We start from the raw sequence: 27766 nt of genomic DNA, 5'->3' as shown, positions 1-27766 counted from the left end.
AGTGCAACTTAGTTTACATAAGCCTATCACAGACTGCTCATAAACAAAAATCTTATAAAAGCATAATAATTTCAAAGGGAACTACATTCAAATCTGTATCAAGCAGCCAGCCAATGAAGATACCTAAATGGCTACTTTAGGCAGGTGGTTGCTTAAGACAAGTTGGAATTAGAGATAAAAAGTTAACTGATTTCCTGCTTATCGCGAGAGGTAAAGCTTTATACAGATGGCCACCAAGGCTGGTTGAACTGTATCGTTGACTGAGCTTTCTTTTTGTCCCACCCTGCCCACACACACACAGGCATGTAATGGTTACAATTATACTAACAGGTCAAAACAAAACCAGTTTCCCAAACTTCACTGTTTCCATACTCTTTAGAAGACTATAAATACAATCATTTTACATGGAGCATAATTCTATAATTAATATATCCTATAGCTGAACAAAGAAAGTTGTAGATCTAACAAGTGTCTTCAACCTCCAAGGAAAATACCATACAAAGATCAAAAGGAAAAAAATAAAATGTGCAAAAAATGAAATCAAAATTACCAATGAAAAAATTGCTAATTTATCATGTGATAAGAAGAATGTTAGTCTGGTATCTCTGGGTGGAATTTCATTAGCGAAACAAAATTATTGATCCAAGATTTGCAAAAAAATCATAATATGTGCTTTTATTCAATACAGTCCTAGGTTTTTAAATGTGTCAGTTTGAAAATGACCTGACGAAATCTCTGATACATGAGTATCTGATAATCGTTGTGAAACAGTATATTAAGCGGCTCAAAAAGCATTTATCACTTTGAAAAAATAAAATCGCAATTGATTAAATACAATAAAGTGTCTGATACATCATGATCCGAATGATTTAAGATAAATCGAAGACCTGCTATCAAACAATGAGCGTGATTTGAAATCTCTATTGGTTACGTTAACACTGTCACAAACAACAAAAGTGCGACAACGAAACGCAACACGGGAATTCAAATGTATGACGGTCTGATTCAAACTACTTAGTAAAATAACAAAATATCTCATTTTCATTTTGAAATGAAAGTGAATAATTAACTAACATCATAGGTCTATTAAAAATCTTTTCAAAACTTGTACATTATTTAAACTTTGTCAATGCAGTACGATCTGGTATTCAATCAATTTAAAGTTTTTTCCACTCCTATTGACGTAATCAAACAAACGTTTCTAACTTTAAACAGGAAAGTCAAATTTCTAGGACAAATTTCAAGGCAAGATTAAAAAAGTTCACCAGTTTCTTTCTGCAGACTGTTTATTAACAGTACATTATAAGTACGTAAAAAACTGCTAAAGAGAACTAATTTAGCCTCAATTTGGAATAAGGTTTCAATGTATTTCTCAGTTTGTTTTATATGCAAAGTAAAAATTATATAAAAAAATTGTCAGCTAAATAGGATTTAAATTCTAAAATATGCAACACAAAATTAAAATATAGTATTTCAGACAATTTAGATTTAAATCTTTAAGAAAAATGTGTGTTCTACGACAGGAGGCTCTAAAAAGTCTTATTTAGGGTAGTCAAGCTTGGGGATAGAAATGAAGCAATGAATAGATAAAAGAACCCAGTCCATCCGCAGGAAAAATCCTTCATAAAAACGCTTTGAAAGAAATAATGAAGCTTTTTAAAAAAAAGGGGAAATTACATTGCATGTTGTGAAACTCTGTACATGTAACAGAGTTATAATATGTAACAAGGAATGCATTTGGAAAACTAACATAATTATGTCCCCAAAAAGGCACACATCACATAGGGAATATTAGGACATGATAGTACACTTTTTTCTGAAAATACCTCAAAATATATAGAATGTTCTTTAAAAGTTATATGTGTATCAGTCTTGCATGTTTCAATTAAATGGAGTACTGCACTGTACTGAAAAAAACAACTTTATAACCCTTAAAAGTGTCTTTGCCAGTTTCTGTAAAGTTTCATTGGAAATTCTTTAAATCAGGGAGAATTATAACTGAAGCACAAAGAACCTTAACGAGACTAAGTGCCTTTGCCTGTGACCTTGACCTTGTAGTATAAACCTGAATTTTGCATTTAACCAACTATTTCAATTGTGTAAAGTTTCGTTGGAACCCCTTGAATTATTTAAACGTATTGATTTTCTGAAGGACAAACTAACTAGCTAACGGGCAGTGTGATTATTCTATGTCCTCTCTGTGGAGGCATGAAAAGTTGCTGTGAATAAGTAAAAGTGATCAAGCATTTTCTACCTAAATTTCAAAGTTACATTGTGAAACATAATCACATCTAGAAAATGTCCTATTTTTCACTCACACAGTTTTCAATCAAATTTAAGGGGAAAAAAGGGAAGCAAGGAAATAATATACATTGAGAGAGCCTAAACCTTAAATTTTGACATACGGTAATCAAAAATGGTTTGGATGTTTTTGTGATGCTGTTGTTCTTGATGAGACCTTTGGTGATTATGATGATGATTATAATGATGATGATGAACATGCAAAAAGGTCAGCAGTAATTGAAGTAATGAAAATGAAGATAATTCATGAATAATGCCAGACAAAGTTTATCAGTCATGAATAATCTCACTGAAATCAGTAATAACTGAATTGATGAAACTGCTACTGTTGGGTGGTGATGATGATGACGATGATGGTGATGATCATGACGATGATGAATAGCTGTCTTACCAAAGTCAGATGCAAAAAATTTGCTACTTGTACACATATCACATTGTGTGAATTGTGTACACAACAAAATATTGTTTGTATGATACTGATGAAGCTGGTGTGATTGATGATAATGATGATGATGATGATGATGATGATGATGGTAGTGATAATGACTAAGTGAAAGTGTGCATTTTGACATTTTGTGCAACATATTTTGAATATATAGATGGAACTCACTATCAGCACATGCATTTCATGCTTTTTTTATACAAGTACATTTACCGCCTCATAATATACATTGATGCACATGTATCTTTACAATCTTACCCTCATCCTATGTGACCGTTTTGCCTAAAAATTAAACAGTATATACAAACTGCATGCTACAGAAAATCATGGCATTGCCAACAAAATCATGCTAAAAAGGAGGGATTAAGTACATAAAAATCACATCATGATATTACAATAATAACCATTATCATGCATGTGCAAATGTGCCTACTTACATACTTGCTTAATGGACCTAACTGTTTAGATGCCTATTTTCAGGACAGTTATGAAAAAGAAATTCTTTCTTTTACATTTTTCTTTTCACTAGAATAAACTAGATGGGTTTACCTAACTCAAACAGCAATGCTTTAGGACAACTAAGAGTCAATTTAAATTGTCAACAAATATTACACTGCTGAAATATCATTCCTTTCAAAAGTTCTATTGAATGTGTAGACAAAATCATTGAAAATGTAATTGAGGTAGCAAAATCTTGATATAACTTTATTCAATATTCAATTCCCATGACAAAATAATGAAATTTTCTGTATAGGAAAAGGCCGTCTATACCTTTGAATTTAAGCCGAAACAATTAATGAATTGGCATGCATACGTAAATACTAACAATAAACTATTATCCAAACCAAAAAGTTTAATTGAAACCAAACAGGGAAAGCAGACATTGATCTAACATAGCATGCCTTCATTCACACTGAGTTTAATACCAATCAATTATACACAACAAGTACTTTGAAATTTTGACATGCGTTTTTTTTTCCATTCCGAGTGTTACAATATCTATAATACCAATTCATAAGTTGTAACTATCTCACTATCATCAGACAGTACTTGTCTATTAGTGTCTATCTCTTTAACTATGTCTTTGTTTGCTTTTGAATCTGTAGCAACAACTTGCTTATCCTAAAATTGAGAGGATAGTGAGATACTGAAATAAACATGTTGTGATAGGAATTAGCCAGGGCTCAATCCAAATACATCACTCATTCTAAACGATTGTCTACAAACACTTAAAGGGGTGTATCAAGATAAATATTTGAAGTGTTCAATATCTCAAAATTTTGTCTTTTTTGTTGAGATTTGTACTTCTTTCTCTTTAAAGATTATATACAGAGGTCTGTTTGCCCACCAGTGTTCCCATATCTGGAAAACATGGCAACTTCAATACTGAAAGAGGTCAATAAGGACAATTCTTGACAAAGAATATGTATCTAAAATTAGACTTCTACATTAACAGTAAAACAGGGCTCAACGCAACCAGTCTAAATTATTAGGCCTAAAAAAAAAATTCTTTGTTTCCGGTAACATGCTAAAAAAATTAGGGTAGGTAGGTTGGAAAATATTTTGTTTTTGGAATTTTTTTTTTATTAAGGGAGACTTTTCGAAAATTATTTTTGTGTCAAAAAATGAATACAAATAAGGGGGTTATGCCTTTAGAGCATCAGTAAGTTAATTTCTAACATCACTGGCCATATTTAAAGCACAAAAAGTGCAGTTTTACAACTTTTTGTTAAAAAGTTGAAAAAAATATTCTCCAAGGCCATAAAAACATTTTAGGGTCGGGCCAAAAATTTAGGTCGGGATAACCGGAAACAAACAATTTTTTTTTTACGCCTTAGACCTTGATGTAACCGAATCATCATAACATTAATTTTTTCCAATATTTCAAATTTTCCTTTTCCATACTTTTTTCTAGATAAGTAAAAACCCTGGATAATTCTATATGTCAAATATTTAAATTCAGCTGGAGTCTGAAAGAGGAACTTTTTTCACATCTATACATCTGGACTAAAAAGAGCAACCCTTTCTGTATCTTAAATATTAGCACCTCCACATAAATATCACAAAAACCTGTAACCACATTTAGACAAAAAAAAACCACATATAACTTTTTATATATTTAAACATGCTTCAAAAGCAATATTATTATAAAACACCAAGCCATCGTTCAAATCATACTGTTATTTACATTCGTAGTCTTACATGTGCATATTTTCTCTGAAATAAATAGTATTTTTACATTACACCAATACTGTACAGTCTTGAATATTATCTACTACGTAAGTCATTAGCAGGGAAGATACCGTAACTAGCTGCAGTTTATAATTAGAGATAACTTGCAGTCTTCACTATATATGATATCTGCACTTAAAACACATGCAGAAAAAAAGGTAATAGTAATCTATGTAGTTTGTTTGCATTTATAAGAGGCTAAAGTGGACTTTTAGTGATAATCAACAATTTCTGAGTGATTATGTATTTTTGTGTGCTATTACACCATACTTTGGTCCTTTAACAATAATCTAGCTTGAGCATATGCAGAGTGCCCAATCCATGTGACGTTTGGATACCATACGCACGGAGAAAACGTCTTGATTCAGGTAAGACTTTGCCTATATTTTCCTTATTACTTGATGGATTTTCATACAATGAAGAGTGTCAAATAAAGCAAAGTGAGTGCTTTCCTCCACACAAAGCATCAGCCATCAGTTCTCAGTACTTCACTCAACTGCGAAAGTGTTTGAGAAAAGTCCTGAGAACAGATGGCAGACACTTTGTATGGAGGAAAGCACTCATTTTGCTGTCTTTGACGCTCTTTATCGTATGAAAATCTGTTAAGTAATTAGGAAAATATGGGCAAAATCTTACCTGAATTGTGACATTTTCTCCAAGTGTATGGTATCCAAAAAGTCATGTGGGTTGGCCACATTGATATGGCTTTCTGCAACAAACAGGAAATGTTGAAATCACATAAGCATCTGAGAATAAGTCATCAAAGGCGAAACTGCTGATTGTTATTGCGGAACCTCTATATCACAATGATTCAAACATTATCAAAACTACCAACTCTATAGTCTAGTCTAACAACACAGCTATCATAGCTGGTTCAAAAATAAAGCAACTACCAATAATATTGTACATTTTTTTCTTGTATGTTTTACAGGTAGGATGAAAGAGGAATAGTTTATACACAGTCTCTGACAATGTCTTATTTTGTCTATTATATAGAGGATAATTGTTGGTTTCGGTGTAATATCACGTTATAATTTCACCGAGTGGGCACCAAAAGTGATATTTTCACGAGTGGCGCAGCCACGAGTGAAAATAACAACTTTTGGTGTTCACGAGTGAAATTACCGTGATATTACATCGATACCAACAATTTTTCTGTTTATTTTATGTCTAAAACTCTACTTTTGTTGTGTTTATTTCAATAAAATGTCGAAATTTGCGGGAATTTTTATCAGGAAGCATCGCAAAGATGACGTCATTTTAACGACGTCATCGTCATATTGTTTCCGGCTTTCAGTACGCTCGGTAAACTTTTTGACGTTAATCCGGGTATCAGATTTGATAATTTTCACTGAGTGGCCAGTGAGTTTATCAGGATATAATTCACCGTTATATTTCGATAAACCACCGAAAAACATAAAATAAGAAAAAAATCATTTGGAAATAATAATTATCACAAATCAATATTTTCTTTTCAAACCTGGCAGCCCAAATGTATGATTTCAGAAACTAGTTATAGCTTTGTGGCAATAAAAAACTTAATAGATGAATGCCTAGACCCACATTATGACATCAGCTTGTTTTTCAATAACTGATTTTCATTTGAAAATTCAATTTCTACATAAGAAAAAAAAAATGAAATAAATTACTAAAAAGCAAACTAAAAGCTAATTCAAAATAACAAAATCATGGTAAAATTAAAGGGAAGGTTCATGCATTAAAACATTTTTGTTTGTATCCCTTATTAAAAAGAACATGTACACTAAATTAAAAAAGTTATGACTTACAGGTTCTGTTTGACTAGACATTTCGATGACAACTCTCTCTTGTGGAGTTAAATCGTCCCGTATTCCCTTCAGAGCATCTTCTAATGCTGGCCAAGTTACATACGTACTAAATTCTTCAGCTGATGGAAGTTGGCTAAATTTTTCATTGAGCTCTTTCTGAAAATAAAACAAACAAACAAACATGCATGAAACAATATCATGTACTCAAACTCTCTATTCATAATTTTAACTTGTCCAAAACATTGTGGAATGATACGTATTTCACTTGGGTACTGATTACATTTTTTACTCGGACTTTATCATAGACTCCCTGTGTAAAATCTCAAACTTTTAACTAAAATAACGGTATTAAATCGATATAATATTTCAATGAAACTTCAAAGTTTTGTTGTTTGTAACATCATCTGGGGCATGTGCAATGAAAAATTTTAATTTGATTTCTAAAATAGTGTGATATGTATTTCTAAAGTCACTATATGTTCATTGTAAATATATTTCGCTATACCCAAGTGGAAACTGGCAGGTACTTGAAAATGCAGCTCCCTGATTGGTCAATAAGAACCCGTTATGTACTGTGATATCACGATAAAGTTATGAATTAATATATAACCATTACTTAAAGGATTTTTTAGAGGATGCAATCGTAGGAAATCCATACGGACATTGCAGGCAAGTCGTGCAGAGCTTGCAAGGAGCACAGCCATACCTCGTACAATGCCCGTTGGCTCGTATGGTGTCCCTGTGACAAAAATACACCAGTTCAACAACATCTTAATATTGTACGGACATCGTACGCTGACCGTGCAAGTCCCTAATTACAATAGTCATTCATCAGCATCAGCAAACCTTTTTCCAAATGCTCAGGGACATCGTGCGATGTTCGTACGAGCTCTTCCGCGGCCCGTGCGGTTCCTGTACGGTCGTAGAAAACTCAAGTTAACGAGTCCTCAGCTCTATGAGTTAAAAAAATCCGTACGAAGCTTGTACTAGTCAACGATGTCCGTACGGACGCCGTATGAGTTTGCCAAAATTTGACTGAAAACCTACTCGTACAGAGCTTGTAGCATTTTTGTGACCAGGGTATTAGCATCCCTTTTAACAGTTAATGGTACTGTCCAAATTGAAAGATAGACAAGTTCGTTATAGAAATTTAGCAGGATAAGGGTTAATAAATTTTTCTATCATATACAAACCTACACATATTGATATTATACAAACACTATGGATTTATTTAATAGCCTGAATAAAATTGACAAAACTGATGTAGATAAAAAAATAACTTTATCACATATATTAAAATGATGTCATGCACATAAATTTAATTCAGCTGTCAATATGAAAAAGTATCCCTTTGTCACAAGTATGTTATAATTCTATTATGTTTTGCTGGTTGAGAGAAAAAAGTAAGAACTTCATTTCTACGCTATGTAATAAATCACTTGCTTACTGAATTTTATTACAGTCATGTTTTTCAGTGAATCATTGAAATATTAGAGTGAAGTATACAGGTATTTTCACAGTGAAAATTAAATGTCAAATATATTTTTCACTATGTGTAAATAAAAAGATTTGTTTCTTCAACATGTAAGATCGAATATTACACTCATAAAAACCATATCACGCATCTTCACTTGTGGTTATGCCTGATCTTGAAAATATTGCATCTACAGATATATTTAGTTTATACTCATTTATTTTAGCTCGATTGTGATGTACCCTTCAAGCTTATTGTAACCACTCTTGAGTCCGCTTCCTGGAAAAACCAGTACTGGTGTCGTATAAGAAGTCATGGTCGTGACCCCAGTGGGGCTTGAGCCCACGACCTCCTGGATTGAGATATTTCAATCTTACACTGAATCAAAGGGACACCCTCAACATCCAGACCCATTCAAGACATATGTACCACAATATTACTGATATTAGCCCTTATCATGCTGGACACAACTGATTCTGCCATTCTGACTGATCTATGCAGTCTGAACATGATCTGCACTGTTCGCCATTCAGTCAGTATCTTTTTTGGAAAGCACACTTTTATGAATTAGATTTAAAGCAGGGTAATGATTAGCGTTTCAATCATGAAACACCTCCAAAGATATAATTTCAGTTATGTAACGACGGTGTAACCAGTGTTTAACACCATTTTTCAACAATTACACTGAGCTGAAGATAGTTTATATACATTTTTTTTAAAAACAAACAGACTGGCTTTAATTTCCCTTTAAAGTATCTTGCATTTAAAATTCTTCTTTTCAATATTTTATTAATCAAAATTTTTAAAAGATTTAATTATTTTCGCATTTTTATTTCAAATTATTTAGATAAACATTATTTTTCAAATATTAAAGGGAGATAATACAGTAACTACTATGTGTTATTGCTTAAGGACCGAATGTAGATATCAGAGATTGGCAGTTACCTGTACATGATGTATGTTATATCAGTCAATATGAAATACATTTGGTATAAATCAGTATAAAATACATTTATATAGATCTAAATCAGTCATTAAAAATTTAAGGTTTCAAGTACTTTCTTTTGTGCTTAAAACCTCTTCAGAGTTAAAAATATAATTGAATGTATAGAACTGTATTCCGTATTAACACAGACAATTTTTTTGCTGATATCAAAGCCAAATCGATCTGTCATTTGACAATATTAATCAAAACCACTGATATATAATACAGATTATTTATGTAAGATTACTCTATCAAGGTCACCAGTATGTAAAACTATCCAAAAACTGTCAGAAATTACACAGTTTGAACAATTACAGTATTTTACAGGTCATTTAATTCAACACCAGTTTTCAAGTTCTTTCAAACATTTTATGCAGTAAAAAACAGAAAACTTAAAAAAGCTTAAATGTTTCAAAACGTTAAATTATTAGGCAAAGAATATTTATTGGCATGTAAAAGTGGCAGAAGTCATTTAACTTCTGTTAATGAAATCTGTCAAATATTTTTTTAAACTTATTTTTATAAATGAAATTAAATGAATAAATTTAATCTTTTAACTTTTTGAATAATCAATCTTGATTAATGTAACAAAATGCTTTACTGATAATAGAGGAGATTTTTGGTGAAATTGTAAAAGTCTAGTATTTAGTGACAATGAAATATTTAACGAAAACCATTCATAGATTCAAAACATCTATTTTTCTTTTTTGCATTCTAAACCAAGGATCAGCAAAATTAAAGAACATGAAAGGTAGTTTACAATAAAGAATTCAACAGAAGTTAACATAAGCTCCTTGTCAGGCATTTTGTTCTGCTTTGAGATGGAATAATTAAAACTGTAAAAATGAAAGTCTAAAATACTATCTTTAGCATGAAACTAGGCCAGACAGGGCCCATCATTACCATCAACCATTCAAATAATAAATCTAATTTTTAATAAATTTGTTACTGTTTATATACAACCTGACTAATAGTAAATACATAAAGGAGACATTATTTACTTTGTCTTAAGGGACGTCACATGCTAAGCTGATTTACCGGTATTCCATATTCCAGTTTGAGTTAGTGTATGTATGATACGGATTTTGATTAAAACAAAATGGATGGCACATGCAGCATTAGCATAGTCAGATCAGTACTGAAAAACTGAAGTAATTATAAAATTTATGGTAGTTAGCAAGATAAAATTGTTTAATGGTGACTGGAGATATGGAATATACTCTGTCTCATAAATCCTTATCATATACTGTTGCCCGATACAGATTTCCTTGGCCAACTAACCATTTAATAGCTTCCTGTTTCTTATTTACAACACCAGTAACAAATCTTACCGTTATATTTTCCAAATCTGCCAATCTCTTCTTTAAATCATTCAGGTTTAACTGAAAAACAAAAATATTTATATTATATTAGGATTTCCTTGGAAAGAACTTAAATCTATTTATAGCCAAACAAGACAAAAACGATTATAGTCTGTGAGATCTTCAATTATTGTTAAATTTACTTAGTCAAACTTTTGATATTTTGACAGAATCTGAGGAAAATGCAGAAAACAATCCAGTTTGAGTCTGTCAAAAGATAATTTATTTCATCATATGGCGACATTCCAGCTTTGATGGTGGTGGAAGACCCCAGGTGCCCCTCTGTGTATTATTTCATCACAAGCTGGCACCTGGGTAGAACCACCTACTTTCCTTAAGCCAGCTGGATGGCTTCCTTATATGAAGAATTCAACGCCCATATCAATGAGGGGCATTTTTAGTGATTTGAAGTCAGCGACCTTAACCAATCGGCCATGGAGGCCTCTGTCAAAAGATTAAAAAGGCACAAAAAAGAAAACAATATTCTTTAAAATGAAGATTGCCATTTTGCCCTGGCACCTAGCATGAATATAGTACATTTCACATATAAATATGTATACGTACTCCTTTAAGTTGGTCTTGAAGAAGTTTATTTGCATCTTTAAGGTCTTTCATTTCTTTCATCATATCTTCTATCAATGAAAATAACTGAAACAAAAGAATGAGACATATAGAACTATTGAATTATATATTTTATGTGATACAAAATGCTATGTACATATTCTGCTCTATTACCCTGTCTGTTTCAGTAGGCTACAGTATGTTTTAATTCTTTCTTTGGCGAGCCTGTATACATGCAGTAATTGTGATCCAATTTCCTATGAATTACATTATTATATAGAACATATTTTTCTTTGATGCACCTGTATAATAGGGTTTCTGTGATCCAATTCTCAATGAACAGTAACATACTTTCTTTGATGAACTTACATAATTATATAATGACTCTGATTCCCAATAAATTACATATAATTATACAGAAGGTATTTTTCTTTGAGAAATTTCTATCTACAAGGATTATGATCACTACATATATACAGTTTATATATTTCTTGAATGATTGTGTTCTGAAACTCCTCATGATTATAAAATAATTGGCCTATAGTATGGTGACACAAAATGTTTTTATGTCTACGTGCCTGTTTTTAAGATATCTGACTATGATGAAAGAGATTCACTCATTTCAAGCTGATTTTGAGACATTATTTGGAATTAATCAATGTGTCAAACTTTTCAATATCATATTTTATTTCTAGAAAGATAGTAACATTGCCATTTTAATAATTAGACTTACAGGTTGCCTTTTATTTGTAAACTGATTTAGTTTCTGTATGCCGAGTTAAAGCTTTATTCCGGATAAATGACATTACGCCATCACTTCGATTTATCAAACGTGGAGAGCTACTTTAATTATACTGATCTTAAAGCATTTTTGATTGTTCCAACAACATAATGTTTTTTTTAATATTGATCTACTTATTACTTCAAATATATCATATTTTGTACCGGTAGTTTAAAATATTTCGAATGACAATAAAACAAAACTGTATAAATAAGTGAAATATGGTTCAGTATTTTACATTTGAGTATGAAGTAGATTGGGTATACTTAAATTATGCAAACTTTCGACAAACTAATTAATTCATATACCCAAATAAAACTTCTTGATTTGACTGTAGAGAATAACCTTGGCTCTCAGTAGCAATGGTAAAGAAATGAATGAGAATGGATATAAATTTGAAAGCTCTGAAATGTGTTTTTTTTTAAATTTCGCGGCCACAAGTTAATCATTAAATTATTAATAATTAATGAATTAATTTCATAAATACAAAGACACTCACTTGTCAACTCCGAGCTTTCATATAAAAGATACAATTCTTGGATGATATAAATATATTTGGAATGTGAACTATGATGTTAGGTTGATCAGTGTATACTATCGGGAAGAATTCAGAATGCATTACAGATTTTTATATTTAATCATAATGTTTGTTATTTTAGTTAAATATATTTGAAAAACAAGAAGCTGCATTCAATAAACGCTTGATGCCCCTGGTGGCATCCTTGTCGATACAAAGCAACCCAAGTCCAAAACGAGGTCAAGTTCATGGTCAAACTGAGGTCAGGTGATGTCTGAAGATGAGGAATGGTCATAGGTTACATCTGCATTAGTATCAAGTCATTCTAGTAAGGGGTATTGATGCTAGACGAAACGGTCCCATTTGGTTAACCAAGAAATGGCCCATATAAAGCACCCTAAGTCCCAAAAGAAGACTCAGGTCAAGGTCAAACTGAAGTCAGGTGATGTCTGAAGATGAGGAATGGTCACAGGTTACATCTGCATTTGTATCAAGTCATTCTAGTAAAGGGTATTGATGCTAGACGAAACGGTCCCATTTGGTTTACCTCGTATGGACGGACAAATGAACATACGGACGGACAGGACAATCACTATATGCCTCCCGCATCAGTAGGAAGAAATGTTACAGTTGTCAATGAGTTTGTTCAGGTTCAATAGTTCAAAAGTTTATTCAAGAAACAATTCGTTGTCAGTGCATACATCACGGACAATAAAGAAGACACTGACTTAGCCAAGAGCTCTCTGCTTGGGCTTACATATTGGCTTAATTGAATATGGGCATGACCATCAGAAAATGTTTAGTGTTACAATAGTGGACTGAATAACCTCTGACCACAAAGATAAAGATAGAACTGAAAGTATTCATTTTGCTGCTTCATTTAAATAAATTTGCATTGCTCATTTACATAATAATTGAATCCTATCAAAAGAGTGGTCAAATTACTAAATAGGATGGACAGACCATTTACTTCTATTCTATAATAGTTAAAAAGTTCCCTTTATCATCTGCAATGTATTCTTTTTAATAAAATTTATCATGTTCTAAGTAAGTTATATCATTATTTCATGCAAACAAATAATGTGTGTAGCCAATCTCTAACATTTCTCAATGCAAGGTTTGCAAAAGTGCCCAAACAAGTTGAAAAGGAGATTTTTTCCAGTTTGTTCGGAGTAAAGTTTATGTATCTATATTGACCTGATCATCTAGTTTGGATTTCATATATTATAAAGCATGGTTGGCTAGTCAACCGACCAACTATATTAAGGTTAATATTAATTTATTGATTTTCATCCATTAAAGTACAACTCAACCATTATATTTGAAAGGAAATTTATTAATTCATGATCGGAAGGAATTTTTTCAAGTGCCAAGTTTTGAGATACAAATGCATACACAACACGCCCAATTTAGTCACGTCAATATGAATAAATTATAACGTTAATGCACTAAACATAGCCGTCAAAACAATCTCAAGTGTCTTGATATTCAAACAGTGAAACAACAATCCCGATTTGTCCAACCGCTAGTGAACTGAGAAAAAATACTGTTACTTATATTATGTAAACTGTTACTTATATGTAATTAGATATGAAAATATTTGTAAATTCAGCAAAGCAATGAAAAGTAAAGATATAACATTTCATCGAAACTTTGAGTTGATTGTTTTAAAAGGTCCAGGTACTTTAAAGTTTTAAATCATTCTGCTGATATATAATTTATTAGTTTTTAAATGCAAGGTGTGACGCATTTCAGTTGCTTTTGTAAGCCGACATAAAGTTTTCAATACTCATTATACTCCAAAATCAGTTAATTTAAATTCATTCGTAAACCTGAACTAAACTCTTTATGAATAAGTTAGTGTATGACAGAACCAGCATTTTATAAAAGAAGATACAGAGATTGTTCATGAAACAGATCCACCCTACATTAACAAAATTTCAAATCATTTTTCTATGTTAAATTAAAATACGAAAGAGATTGAAAAACAATTAGAAGCATTTGAAAACTCAGAGACTTTTCATCAAATTGAAAAATGACCTTAAATTAAGGTTCATAATGCTTTAAATTTTTATCTTAAAAATCGATTCAACAGCTTTCCAAACAGAATTGGAGCCATAAAGGGAGGTAATAAACAAGAGGGCCATGATGGCCCTATATCGCTCACCTGAGTACCATAATGATTGCTCTTAATGATAAGATCAAGTTTTGACATTGATAACATAGGCATGCACATTAAACATCATCAGGATAAATATTTTCTTGTAACAGTCCCTTTTGACCTATGGGTCACATACTAGTGTGGGCCAATCTCAATACCAAGTTTGGGGGTCCTAGGCTCAAATGGTGCACTTTTGTACTAGCATGACTATTCCTTACCCTGGAAGACTTAAATAACATTTAAAACCAATCTCATTAGATGCTGCTGAGTAATATTCATTTACATAAAATAAAGGGAGGTAATTTGTCATAAATTCAGTTAAAAGTTGTCTACCCTGATTGTCCTAGTCCATCTGATGGCATAAATGACATTTCAAATCAGTATCTTCATTGGTTACCGAGATACATCCATTTTAATTTGAAACAAAGGGAGGTAATTTGACATGAAATCAGTTCACAGTTATCTACCCTGATTATCTCAGTCCAACTAATGACAATAATGAAATTTCAAATGAGTCCTATAAATACTTACTGAGATAAATCCATTTTTAATAAAATCAGGGGCGGTAATCATGGTGTATGCATGTAGAAGATACAAAGTACAAGCCTTTGCAACAATTTATTATTAAAGTATTCATATCGATAAACGTTCAATCAGAGTTATCTAACATGACTATTTCTTACCATGGAAGACATAAATAACGTTTCAAACCAATCTCATTAGAAGCTGCTAGGTATATTCATTTACATAAAAAATAAAGGGAGGTAATTTGTCATAAATTAAGTCAATATGTATCTTCACTGATTGTCCAAGTCAATCTGATGGCGTAAATGAAATTTAAGGTCAGTATCTTCATTAGTTACGGACATATATACCCATTCTAATTCGAAATAAAGGGAAGTAATTTGACATAAAATCAGTCCATAGTTACCTACCCTGATTGTCTCAGTCCAACTAATGACGATAATGAAATTTCAAATGAGTCCTATAAGTACTTACTCATATAAATCCATTTTGATTAAAATCAGGGGAGGTTTACAATCAGGTATAAAATAACTGCGGAACCTATGACTGGTTCTGACAGATTCATCATGGAATCCAAGATTTATTGTTGTTGAAGATATTTTGCAAGTTTGTATCAAATCAAACCATAAATGATGTCTCTATATGGCTGCAAAAGCCAAAATAGCAAATTTTGGACCTTTAAGGGGCTATAACTCTGAACCCATGATGTGATGTGGCCAGTTTTCAAAAGGAACTGAGATTGCCAATACAAGTTGTGTGCAAGTTTGATTCATGCTGACTGCAAAATGTGGTCTCTCTCGTGTTCACAAGCCAAAAATAGCAAATTTTGGCCCTTTAAGGGGCCATAACTCTAGAACCCATGATGGGATCTGGCCAGTTTTCGAAAGGAATCGAGATATTATGCCAATACAACTTGTGTGTCTGCAAGTTTGATTTAAATTGATTGAAAACTGTGGTCTCTATCGTGTTCACAAGAAATTGTGGATTGATGATGGACTGACGACAAGCATTCACAAAAGCTCACCATAGTGACAGGTGAACTAAAAACAATAGATGCAACAAAACATTCTAGCATATTCAGCAATATTCAAACCTTTAACAAATGGTACATAAAGTAATTAACAGATATAGGACAAGAAATTAATGTATTTTATGTTCATAATGGAAAATGTGGCAGCCACATTTTAAACAACGGCATTATGAGCCTTTAAATATCAAATGTTGTTTCATCAGGGATGAAATGAATGGAAATTCAAAACGAACAGTATTTTTTAATTTTCTCTACCAACAAAACAGGGTGCCTGCATATCGGAGATCAAATAAGCAGCCAGGTAGAATTAATTGGTATACCTGTGGGCTTAATTGAGAGAAGATACTGTGTCTCTTGAAATCAAAGGATGTCTTTTTGTTCCAAATCTGACCTAAATATCTCCATTGCCTAATGTCTTTCTAATTTTAAATCAGTATAAAATATAATGCATGTTTACATAAATAACCATTGTAGTATTATTTTGGGTATAAATTGTAGATGTTTACAACATTTGCTGATATTTACGTCCTTGGTTCTATGATTTATTGTCTGTTCCAGTTATCTTGGTAAAAGAGGGCACAAAATCTGTTTTTGATTACTTTTAAAAGTATTCATAAACCTTTTCATTCAAACTTCCAACACAAAAATGCACTGGTCTACGGATCGCGGGGTCATGAGTTCAATCCTCGGGCGGGGCGTGTGTTCTCCATGACGATTTGATAAACAACATTGTGTTTGAAATCATTCGTCTTCCACCTCTGATTCATGTGGGGAAGTTGGCAGTTACTTGCCGAGAACAGGTTTGTACTTGTACAGAATCCAGGAACACTGGTTAGGTTAACTGCCCGCTGTTACATGACTGAAATACTGTTGGAAAACGGCGTTAAACCCAACACAAACAAACAAACCCGCCCACTTAGCTCAGTAGGTAGAGCGTTGATCTACGGATCTCGGGGTCATGAGTTAAGATTCTCAGGCGGGGCATATGTTCTCTTGACTATTTGATAAACGACATTGTGCAAATTCATACACTTAAAATTAATGCAAATTGATATCAACCTGACCCTTAGATACAAAATTTGTAACTTATATACCAGAGTGAAAACAAGCACCTTAATTACCCAGATAATGTATTGAAAGTCTACCACTGAAACATGTCAATATGATTATGAAGTTATATCGTTTGTAAGTACTGAGATTAGACTGGGTTACTAACACTATATTGACTTTGGTGGGTATTCCGCAGCAGATTTGCTGTAGGTAACAAGAACAGAAATAGTGACTGTAACATCTGATTTAAATTGTCTCAATGTTGGCTTTTTTCTTTAAATAAAAAAAAATTTACACCAGAAACTTGGACTTCCAGGACCTATTCATAATTAAAGTACAAGACATAGATAGTTTGAGTGTGAAAGAAGTGTAATATGAAATATCTTCTTCTTTCAGGTTGGACTATATATGCCCGACTGATTTTAGAGGAGGTGCACATTGGGTTTGCTACACAGGCTCCGCAAACGACACAACCCAAACCCTAACGCCACTCTTGATCAAGCTACGAGACTATGACTGTTGTTAAAAACTGTTATTCCTGTTGCTATGATGTTGCCATTTTAATATTTTATTACATTCTTCCCTATTTCACTCACCAATGATGAATTTTTCTCTTTGTGCCAGACTTAATTTAAATTCACAGCATCTGAGCATCCATCATATATGAACAAGACTTCAATATAATAGCTGAATCACATGAAGTCCATCAATTATTTATGTGCATTTTGCCAAGGAAATAATGGCTTCTCTACAATGCCAGTGCAAATTCCTCATTATCTTAAATCACAACAGCAATTTCAAATCAAAGAGGCATGGAGTTACTCCCTGGCAACTGCTTAATGAGAACTAAATACAAAAGAAGCATGTAGCATTACAGTTTCAACCCCTATTATGAACTAGTTTGCATGTGGGGAAGTTGGCAGTTACTTGCGGAGAACAGGTTTGTACTGGTACAGAATCCAGGAACACTGGTTAGGTTAACTGCCCGCCGTTACATGACTGAAATACTGTTGAAAAACGGCGTTAAACCCAAAACAAACAAACAAAAAAACTAGTTTGCTGCATACAAAACTGTACTTTAGCTTGCCCAAAGGTATCTATCATAAGACTGCAAGTCAAGGTTTGGCATGGTGAATCTATGTTGCAGTTCAAGACAATCTGACTAAAGACAGCATGAAAGTGTGTCATAAAGATATTGTCATTCACCTCTAGTTTGTTGTTTGGTAGACCAGTTGTCAGACTAAATCAATTTGACAAATATCTCACAGTTGTTGAAAAACAGTATCCACCCAAACCAGAATGTATCTGCATAATTCAATGTAAATATATAACAGTCTGTAGGGAAAAAATCTATCATCTTTTATTTTTTATGTGGTCCATTCCACAAGGCAAAAACTATAAAAATTGGAGGTAAAAATCTATGATGTTGAGTGTGATTGGCCTAAACCTAATGCTGAACAAGTCAAGATTTCTAACAATGTGTTCCAAACAAAGCCATGCTGTAAAAGTTCTTTCAATTTCAATTTAGTGCTGTTCTACTCTGCAGCTTTTATTGCCCTATCCTAGCAATAATTGGCTTGGAGAACAGTTATTGAAAACTTCTGCTGATTTTTTAATACATCTCATCGAACATGATTGATTTGATAGCGTGACATAAAACATTTGGAACCATCCTTTGATCAATTGAAAAGTAAGAAATTTCAATTTTAGATTATTCCCAACCTCGTTAGCATCAAAATTACATAGCTTCCTAACTGCATATACATGTATCAAGTTTAATATTAAGCAGTTATAAAACAAGAGCTGTCACAGGAGACAGCGCGCTCGACTATTTCGATGCTGGATAGTGAAACTGGGCACATCTGAGGAAACTGGAGCTGTTACTGGAGTGTTTAATGACCCCAATGGTGGATGAAGATATTGCACAATAGCTTCAGTCTGTGCCAAAATATTAAGTAATAAGAGAGATAAAGAATGATAAAGTGTATCAAAAAAACTATATAAGTATAATTCTAAGAAAAAAAGGGCATAGTTCATAAAATATTAGTGCAAGAGTTATGCACCTTGTGTCATATGATGTGGGTAATGATGTGGAACAACTACTTCAAGTCTGAATCAAATCCATTTAGAAATAACTGAGATATAGTGAAAGTGCATCAAAACTTTAACCTGAAATTCTAAGTAAAGGGGGGATAATTCATAAAATATTGGTACCAGAGCTATGGGCCATGTGTCATATGATGTGGGAGATAATGTGGAATAACTATTTTCAGTTTGAATCAAATTCATTTAGGAATAACTGAGATAGCGTTAAAGTGAATCAAAACTTTAACCTGAAATTCTAAGTAAAAGGGGGGGGGGGGGGGGATAATTCATGAAATATTGGTATGAGAGTATGATGTGGTTGATGATGAGGAATAACTATTATAAGTTTAAAGCAAATCCATCAAGTAATTACAGAGATAAGGAGAAAAAAGAGAAAGTGTAAAAAAACTTTAACCAAGGTGGGGACGCCGAAAGACGCAGGGGTAAGTAGGATACTTCTCAACATACTTCATATAGTCGAGCTAAAAATGTTTAAAATTATGTATGGTCTTATCAATTTAAGGTTTACTTATGAAAATGAATAGAACCAAATCATATAAAGAAAGTAATATTTTATATGAAAATTAACTGCGAATAAAACACGGCACTGTTTATTACGCTTCTAAAGAATTGTCATTTTATTGACATATTATGCCTTATAAGAATTCAGAGAATGACTCCAGAAAGGGTCACACTTCTGGACAGTTCAAAATTTTTAACAGTCTTAATTGTTATAAGTTTATGTAGTGGTCCTAAATTTGAAAAATAAGTATGTTTTTCATCGATTAATCTTTTTTTCTATGAGTGATAAACAATTTTTGACAGAAGGGCCCTGGGCATTCTAATGAGAAAAAATAATGGTAAAAAGACATGAATCTGATAACTTTTATGAAACAGTTCTGACAAGATTCATCAATAAAAAAAAAGGAATATAAATTGTAAAATTAATTTCTCACACTAAGTCTTGTTGGTAAATGAACAAGATTTTCACCAACACTTAACCTGTCAAAAACATTTTTTTTTACCATACTCAGGGCTTTTCATCAGGAATTTGGGAAGAGGCCCTGGCCTTTCAAATTGGGAAATTCATATGCAATAATCACTCATGTAGGGAAAAAGAGCATTTTATTGAAACAGGGTCTTTTTTCCTTCTGCAAAAGAGGTATGTAACAGAGGACACAACACAATTTGGTGGTTTCCTAATCATAAATGAGCTCATTGCTTCTTACTGCTCTTGCTTTCCCCCCCTGACCTTATTTTCAATTGGGAAGTGGCCAAATATTGGCCTCTGTTAATTAAAGGATGAAAAGCCCTGATACTCCTATACTGTTCAGGTACTTGTCAAAAAGTTGTCTCTCTTCATAAGTCCTTTCTCAGAATTCAACTGTTTTGTAGAAGAATATACAATAGTAAAACAACTCTTTCTATGATTTAATGATGTTCAAATCATTCTTGTAAAAAGTATCCATCTAACCTAATTGCATGGTAAGTTCAGTAAATTTGATTTATCATTATTCTGACAGAATTATCTTTTGACAGAAATTCTTTGTATTATACATTTGGTAACTGTTCTTGAAATGATTCATATACATGTACCTGCAAAACAATTACTTCTGAAAAGGTATATGTGGACTATTCTCATAGACTTTTTTTCTGAAATCAAAATCTGGTTATTTAAAAACTTAAAGCAAATAAAGGTGACAATTTCAACACACACTGTTACAATTCAATCAAAATGAAAAATAAGGGTACAAAATAACAATTTACATGCAGGCGCACACTGTACGGTTTTAAGTTTTAAGTGAGTAGGTCAAGTCCTTTATCAGAGCTGTATGCTTGCATGGGTCTATGGATTTGATCAGATCTAAGAAGTTGATATTGTCGGGGACTACCCCACCTGGTCTTTTCAAAAGCACTTCTAATTGTATTAAGATAGGACCATCTTTAAACATTTCAATGACATTTCATTTTCACCTACTTCAACACTTTCATTAAATCTGTACACAAGATAAACAATTAAATTGACTTTGATTCAGCATAAACATTTCTAATCTGCTTGTTCTTTCCAAATTTATATTGCATACTTCAATTTTTTTTTTGCTGAACAATGTAATACTATGTTGGTAATAAATTCAAGACAGTTTATACTACATTTTCACCCAGACTGAAAGCTATATTATTTTTTTTACCAGCAGGTAAGAACAATTTTTGGAAAGAATGAAAAAAAAATCTTGATGTGCTTAATAGAATTTCAGCAGTACTAACTCTAGTGCCATGTTAGATAATATCAAATTATTTTTTTGTTTTTGCAATATAGTAAAATGGTGGCAAAGTGAAAACTGACATACTATGGACATTGTACCAATGTAAAAAAAAATTAACCACCAGAACCAGGATTGAAAAATGGTGTACATAGGAACTGAAAAATTCAATGGCACCAGAATACTACAACTGTGGATATGATAATAAATCACACTTGACTTCAAACTCCAAAATTGAGACAATAAATAACAGTATTTATTTACAAGGTTATCACTACCTTGGCTAACAGTGAAGTAAATAAAATATCTTGAATGAATGTATGGAATTTATTACCTTGTTGAAATACCAATGTTTCATTCAGAAAAAATGTCATAGTTATTTTTGGCTATCTTTTGATTATATTCTAAAAATGAGATAAATTCCTACCCTAAGTTTTAAATTCTCATTTTTATTTCATTTTCATTTTATGTCAGATAGACAAAAGAATATAGAATTAAAACATTTTTTTTACTTTAGTTTTAATAGTTTATATCGATTTATTTTAGCTTGACTGTGATGAAAGTTTGAAGCGAATTTGAATCTCTCTCGTCTACTTTCTGGAAAAACCAGCACTGGTGTCATATGGGAAGGTGTGGTCGTAACCCCAGTCCACAACCTCTGAGCTGAGCGGCTGACACATTAACCAGGGGCATTTTCAATGAAGACTTTCAGTACCAAATGTTAATATGTTTAAATGAAAAAAAAAAGCACAACTTTATACATGTATATATATCGACATCAAAATAAACACAAGGATGTGTTAACATTAATTAATACATTCATAATATATTGGAGTGTATTTAATATATTGAATCATTTAAAATATATATAGCATTTATCCTTTAAATTGGAAAAAGTGATAAGAACAACTCTTAAACACTACTGGGCATAAATTGTGTGCTTCTTTAACAAAATATCCTGGCTTAAATTTTTTTCTAAAATATAAACTGCTTTATGAGCATCACCATCTGATTTTTCTGGCTCATTTGGACATGGGTGTCGGTGAAATGATAAGGCGTAAAAAAAAAATTGTTTGTTTCCGGTATCCCGACCTACCCTAAATTTTTGACCTGACCCTAAATGTTTTTATGGTTTTGGAGAAGAATTTTTTCAACTTTTTGACAAAAAGTTGCAAAACTGCACTTTTCATGCTTTAAACATGGTCAGTGATGTTAGAAATCAACTTACTGATGCTCTAAAGGCATAATCAACCTATTTGTATTCATTTTTTGACACAAAAATAATTTTCGAAAAGTCTCCCTTAATAAAAAAAAATTCCAAAAAAAAAAAAAATTCCGACCTACCTACTGGGACTGATGATAAACCCGAACAGAAAATGAGGTTTTTTACCTGTAACTTTTTTATTTCTGCAAATTGAAATCAATGGTCAGTATCAAAATAAAGCTTAACCTTTGCGGAAAACTTTACATAATTCAAATTTATATTTAGTAAGCAAACTCACACAAGTGAGGGCCTGAAACGGGTATGTAAAAAGGGGACTTACGAACGTTGACTGATGATAAATTCGAACCCTTTGTCACTTACAAAATTTTCTTGGTATTATTATATTGAAACTTTCCCCAAAAAGCTGCAACAGTCATTCCTGATCAAGTAATGAAAGGTTAACAAATGTCAGGCCTTCATGTTTCGACAGTGAGCATGCGCAAAAAAACACCCTCTTCCCCAGTAATTTTGGATAAATATTTTTTATACAAATTTATGTATTTTTTATTTATACAGAATATTTACCAATTTTGTTTTTGTTTACACCAGTTGGTGTTGTAAGTGGAAACTATTAGATGGTGTGTTCAATTTTATAAATAACCGATTGCAATCAAATATTTCCAAGGTGTTCGACTTTATCATCTGTCCGGGTTTATCATCAGTACCAGTACCCTAATTTTTTTTGAGCATGTTACCGGAAACAAAGAATTTTTTTTTTGGCCCTGCGATCTTTATTTTAAAAGCATCTTATTTATACCAAAACATACAACCAAGTACCTGATAACTAGTAAATTGCATATACAATCACTGGTAAAGTGTATAAAACTGCAAATATACCTTTCCTACACCTTCTTCATTTGCATCAACTCTTTTTTTAAGTTGCATATATTGCCACATATCTGCTACAGGCCTGTCAGTAGCACTTTCACTTTTTGATTTTGTGGTACGATCGAATAATTCACTGTTAGATGGAAGCTGATTTAACTCTTCCAACTGTTGCGCTAGTTTCTCAACTTTTAACTCCATCCTGTGGTATGGTGATGGACGAAACGGAGGAACACCAGATTTTTCACTTGTAGCATCCTCTGAATCTTCTCCGCGCCCACTGTCAGCATCACTGAGTGTGGATCTTGCACGAATTTTTGATGTTGCCAAAAAATCCCTGTCATGTTCATTGATCTCTGCTCTATGGTCACCAATACTTAACTTTTTAATGATGGCATGAAGTAACGTGTGCATCACATTGAAATTGACAGACCCGATCTCTGGTGTCCCGAGGGACAAATCCACCATTTGTGACAGTGACACTGCAGTCGGCATGTTTGCCTGTATTTATAATACCAAAAGAATTAGAAACCTAACTTTTCTCATTCAATTACACGCCTTAATAGTCATTTTATTGCTCCTACATATTATTTACTTATTTACTCCCATAGTATGTTGAATGAAACACTACGCTACAACTTCCGGTTGAATCGTAACTTTTTTTCCGAAAGTTGTTTTTACAAAGTTATCCCCGTTTTAAGGGGGATAAAGAAGTGAGTTTTTGTCTTACAATGTAAAGTTTCAAAAAGTGAAGAGATGTTACGTCAAATCAACTCAGAAATGAACGTTTTACGATCTACATTTCAAGCGCACGATTATTAAAACTCCAAGCGTCTTGCGTAGCTATTGACAACATCAAGCTAACTTTTAACCACGTGACTTCTGTCAAAATGTTATTTCCCTTGGTTTGAGCCATACATCAAATGGATTACTCCCCTTCATCCTTGAGACTTTAAAGCATTTCAGTGATATAAAAAACATACACTAGATCTATCCCCTTTTCTCGTATTCTTAGGGTTTCTCATATTCTCGATTTCTGCTTTAAAGTTGTCGTAAATTATAGATCTAATGTTTGTTTATACTTTTCTGGTTAGGTATGGTAAATTTAAAAAAAATCCTTCTTTTTTCTGGTTTTCTAGCTGCTAGTGTAAGCAAAATTGCCCTAATTTATTCACTATGCAATTCTTGATGCATTTACTACAGAATAGATCTATATCTTTTTTATTACACCTTGGTAATTTTAATGTTTTAAACTCTACAAGTTGTTTGTGATAAAGGGTCACATCTAAATCCCCGGGATAACGAGAAACTCCTGTTCCATTTCTGTGTGGTATAATATACTGTAACAAAATAATTAAATGGAATAATTTCTGTAACATGTCATGGCTCCATCTGAAAGACTAGCAAATTTTCTACAACTTTTTCTGCTACTGCCACCTTCAGGCACCTGGTTAGAACCACACCAACCTTCATATTAAGGGGGAAAACTGTAACTTTACTTTGTTCAACTTGTCAGTCAACTTACTTTAATGAAGGGAGATAATTTAACAAGAGCTGTCAGAGGACAACAATGCTCGACTTTTCAACGGCCTTGTCAGTTGAAATGAATATAAATGTCAAAACAGGGGTACAATTTTGAAATAATGCAAAAAAAATATAGATCCTGTATAATGCAAATCAGCTCACCACAGTGGACAAGTGTGTGAAGTTTCAATCCATTCCCATTAGTGGGTACTGAGATACCAGCATATATAAAAAAATTCACAAAAAAATGCATAGTTGAAAAAGGGGCATAATTTTGTAAAATTGCAAAGTAAAGTTATGAAACCTGCTCAGTGCATGTCAATTTTAATTCTTTCCTATTAGTGGATGCTGAGATACCAGCTTACAGAAAAAAAATTTTAACCAAAAATTTGAAAAACAGGGCAGGTGTTTGTAAAACAAGAGGGCCATGATGGCCCTATATCGCTCACCTGAGTTTAATTTCTTTCTTGAAAAAAATTCTTTGCTTAAGGAGGTAGGTTACCTTCATATTTGTATGTGCGCATGTCCAACCGGAAGCTAATGTGACGACTTACGACGACGTTTACGACAAACTAAATGTGTTTGTATATTCATTCTTCTGAAAACAAATCATGCATTTGTCTTCGATCTGATGCTTTATGGTTTAATAATGCAGAAATAATGAATAAATTGCCGCAGAAACGCTTCAAAACAATGTTGCCTTAAAATGACGTCATTGACGTCATGACGTTACGTGTCAGTTACCGCGCAAAATTAATAGCTTTTATCTTGAAAGTACGTAATTCTGTACATTTTCTTTATTTTAACTATTTTCAAATAACCATTATTTGCTGAAATATTTTTTATGAGTCTTTTGCTCTGAATAATAATCAATATTTTGCTTCTTTTATGTAGTTATATTGAAATGTTATGCAGAATGTAAGAAAATAGATGATGGCAACCAATGTTATTTGGAATATAGCTGGGTGAAAGGTTACTTGTTACGGCCATTTTCAAATAAAAAGTCTAGCAGTTCGATTTGTAATATCTATTTTTCAGGTTCCATTGATAATTTGTTACTTATATACTAAAACTAAGATCTAAAATTGTTCAAATTTCAGTAGAAAATTGTGGTTTCTTGAATTGAATTGATGTTACCATGGAAACGAAGCCCGTGACCTATGTATCTAAATGTAAAATTCAAAAGCGTTGACACTGGTCTATTTAAGAAACGCAGCTTCGGCTTTTTATTTTCATTTCAACAATATCCATGAGAATAATAGCAGCACGCTGAACGATTTTTCCATGAAAAATGGCAGACGAGGGGTACTGCTGTACGTATTCTAAGCTGTGAAATTTGTTTGAATAAATGCAGATGACACGAAAATGTAACCTACGTTAGAAATAATATGTTTTAAAGCTACATCAACTAGAAAGATAATCTTATTCAATATTTTTTTAAAGAAATTACGACAAACAGTAAGATATAAGCTATTTTATTCATCTCTGTTGCCATGGTTACTTTAAAATTTAAGAAAAATAGGGTACCATGTAAAGTGCTTGGTATTTTGCTAATAATATTACCCAAATATTTCATGTTGGTCATTAACAGAATGGCACTGAAGCCGTCGAAAACCCCTATTTTTATACATAGTTGTTTAAAAATGAGAGAAAATGCGTTACCATGGAAACACGAGCCCCGCGACATATACATTTTAAGCTTATATTAGAAAGATAACGTGCATACCAGTAAAATTATCAATTATGCAGACATCTACGGATATCAATGAAACTAAAATACACTGAAAAGTGTTAAATATCCGTATTTTCCTTCTTCTTTCAATATGAAATACCTTTGGAGGGTCATGTTCTTCAAACCTGGATAAAAATTGAACTTGAAGGGACAGAGACAAACGAAATTGAGATTGTAGCAGTTAAAACTTCATATTACACGAAATACAAAAACATGCTGCGGTTCAACTAATTTGAATTTACCCTTGTAACAAGGTATCCTACCTCCTTAAGCTAAACAAATAACCCCATGGGGTGGGGTCAATTTGACCCCGGAGGTCATGATTTGAACAAATTTTGTAGAAGTCTACTAGGCAATGCTACATGTCAAATATCTAAGATCTAAGCCTTCTGGTTTATTTTTAGAAAATTTTTGAAGATTTTCCTATGTAAAATCAAGTGACCCCTGGGGTGGGGTCAATTTTAACCCCGGGGGTCATGATTTGAACAAATTTTGTAGAGGTCCACTAGGCAATGCTACATATGAAATATCTAAGCTCTAGGCTTTCTGGTTTATTTTGAAGATTTTTCTATGTACAATCAAGTTACCCATGGGGCGGGGTCAATTTGACCCCGGGGGTCATGATTTGAACAAATTTTGTAGAAGTCTACTAGGCAATGCTACATGGCAAATATCTAAGATCTAGGCCTTCTGGTTTATTTTTAGAAAATTTTTGAAGATTTTCCTAAGTAAAATCAAGTGACCCCTGGGGTGGGGTCAATTTTGACCCTGGGGTCATGATTTGAACAAATTTTGTAGAGGTCCACTAGGCAATGCTACATGTCAAATATCTAAGCTCTAAGCCTTCTGGTTTATTTTTAGAAATTTT

At 32.6% G+C, this 27766-nt stretch overlaps 1 protein-coding gene across 8 annotated transcripts in view; it reads right to left on the bottom strand.

The window, feature by feature from the left end:
* The window catches only part of LOC123563165 (myosin-3-like), a 90276-nt gene extending 65786 nt beyond the window's left edge, over positions 1–24490 (bottom strand). For 6 of the 8 annotated variants that reach the window (XM_053529643.1, XM_053529624.1, XM_053529630.1 and 3 more), the window contains exons 1-5: positions 23655–24489; positions 11147–11230; positions 10553–10603; positions 6763–6918; positions 3002–3025 (exon numbers count right to left, since the gene is read on the bottom strand). In XM_053529643.1, the coding sequence (XP_053385618.1) occupies positions 3002–3025; positions 6763–6918; positions 10553–10603; positions 11147–11230; positions 23655–24137 (798 nt within the window). In that variant the 5' untranslated portion in view covers positions 24138–24489. Of the gene's footprint in view, positions 1–3001; positions 3026–6762; positions 6919–10552; positions 10604–11146; positions 11231–23654 lie in introns of all 8 variants that reach the window. The other 2 variants (XM_053529660.1, XM_045355806.2) reach the window with 2 other exon arrangements.
* Between the last annotated feature and the right edge of the window lie 3276 nt (positions 24491–27766).

The sequence above is a fragment of the Mercenaria mercenaria genome, chromosome 2, assembly GCF_021730395.1.
Source record: "Mercenaria mercenaria strain notata chromosome 2, MADL_Memer_1, whole genome shotgun sequence".
Classification (NCBI taxonomy): domain Eukaryota; kingdom Metazoa; phylum Mollusca; class Bivalvia; order Venerida; family Veneridae; genus Mercenaria; species Mercenaria mercenaria.
The sequence above is the reverse complement of the archived record's forward strand: the minus strand, read 5'-3'. Positions and strand labels throughout refer to the sequence as shown.